Genomic DNA, 462 nt, shown 5'->3' on the forward strand with positions numbered 1-462 from the left:
GTGACTAGTCTCACAGAAATGGGTGCTCGTCCTGTCACTGCGTTGTCTCGCCACATTGCCTCATGTCTCCCCTTCTAGGCCCCTCTGGCTATCACAATAAACGAGGCCTAGTGATGGATCGGCACAGCAGAGCCGCCACCCGGGACACCCAACCTCCTCAAGCTCTCATTCTAGAAAACTCCAGCGTCGATGCTGGGCCCAAACAGGCTTAGGCTCTCCGAGATACTGCACTCTTCGCACTAGAACCTTCTCAGGGCGCCGGAGCGTTGAGCCCACAGGGGCGCGTGGTCGGGGGGTGGCCCCCTCGAGGCGAGGCGCGCGCAGTCTCAGCCCAGCGGCCGCCGCCGTGCTAGCCACGGTGGGTCGCCTTTCTCGGCCGCTGAGGCCCTGTCCGCAGTCATGTCGCGATTCTACCGTCGCAAGTACAAGTGCGGGGACCTGGTGTTTGCCAAATTAAAGGGC

At 61.9% G+C, this 462-nt stretch overlaps 1 protein-coding gene across 1 annotated transcript in view; it reads left to right on the forward strand.

The window, feature by feature from the left end:
* The first annotated feature begins 399 nt into the window (after positions 1–399).
* The window catches only part of LOC104992618 (hepatoma-derived growth factor-like), a 2,040-nt gene continuing 1,977 nt past the window's right edge, over positions 400–462 (forward strand). Inside the window, 1 exon segment of the mRNA XM_010845566.1 lies at positions 400–451. Within this exon segment, the coding sequence (XP_010843868.1) occupies positions 400–451 (52 nt within the window).

Source organism: Bison bison, unplaced genomic scaffold (assembly GCF_000754665.1).
Source record: "Bison bison bison isolate TAMUID 2011002044 unplaced genomic scaffold, Bison_UMD1.0 scf7180017864220, whole genome shotgun sequence".
NCBI classification, from domain to species: domain Eukaryota; kingdom Metazoa; phylum Chordata; class Mammalia; order Artiodactyla; family Bovidae; genus Bison; species Bison bison.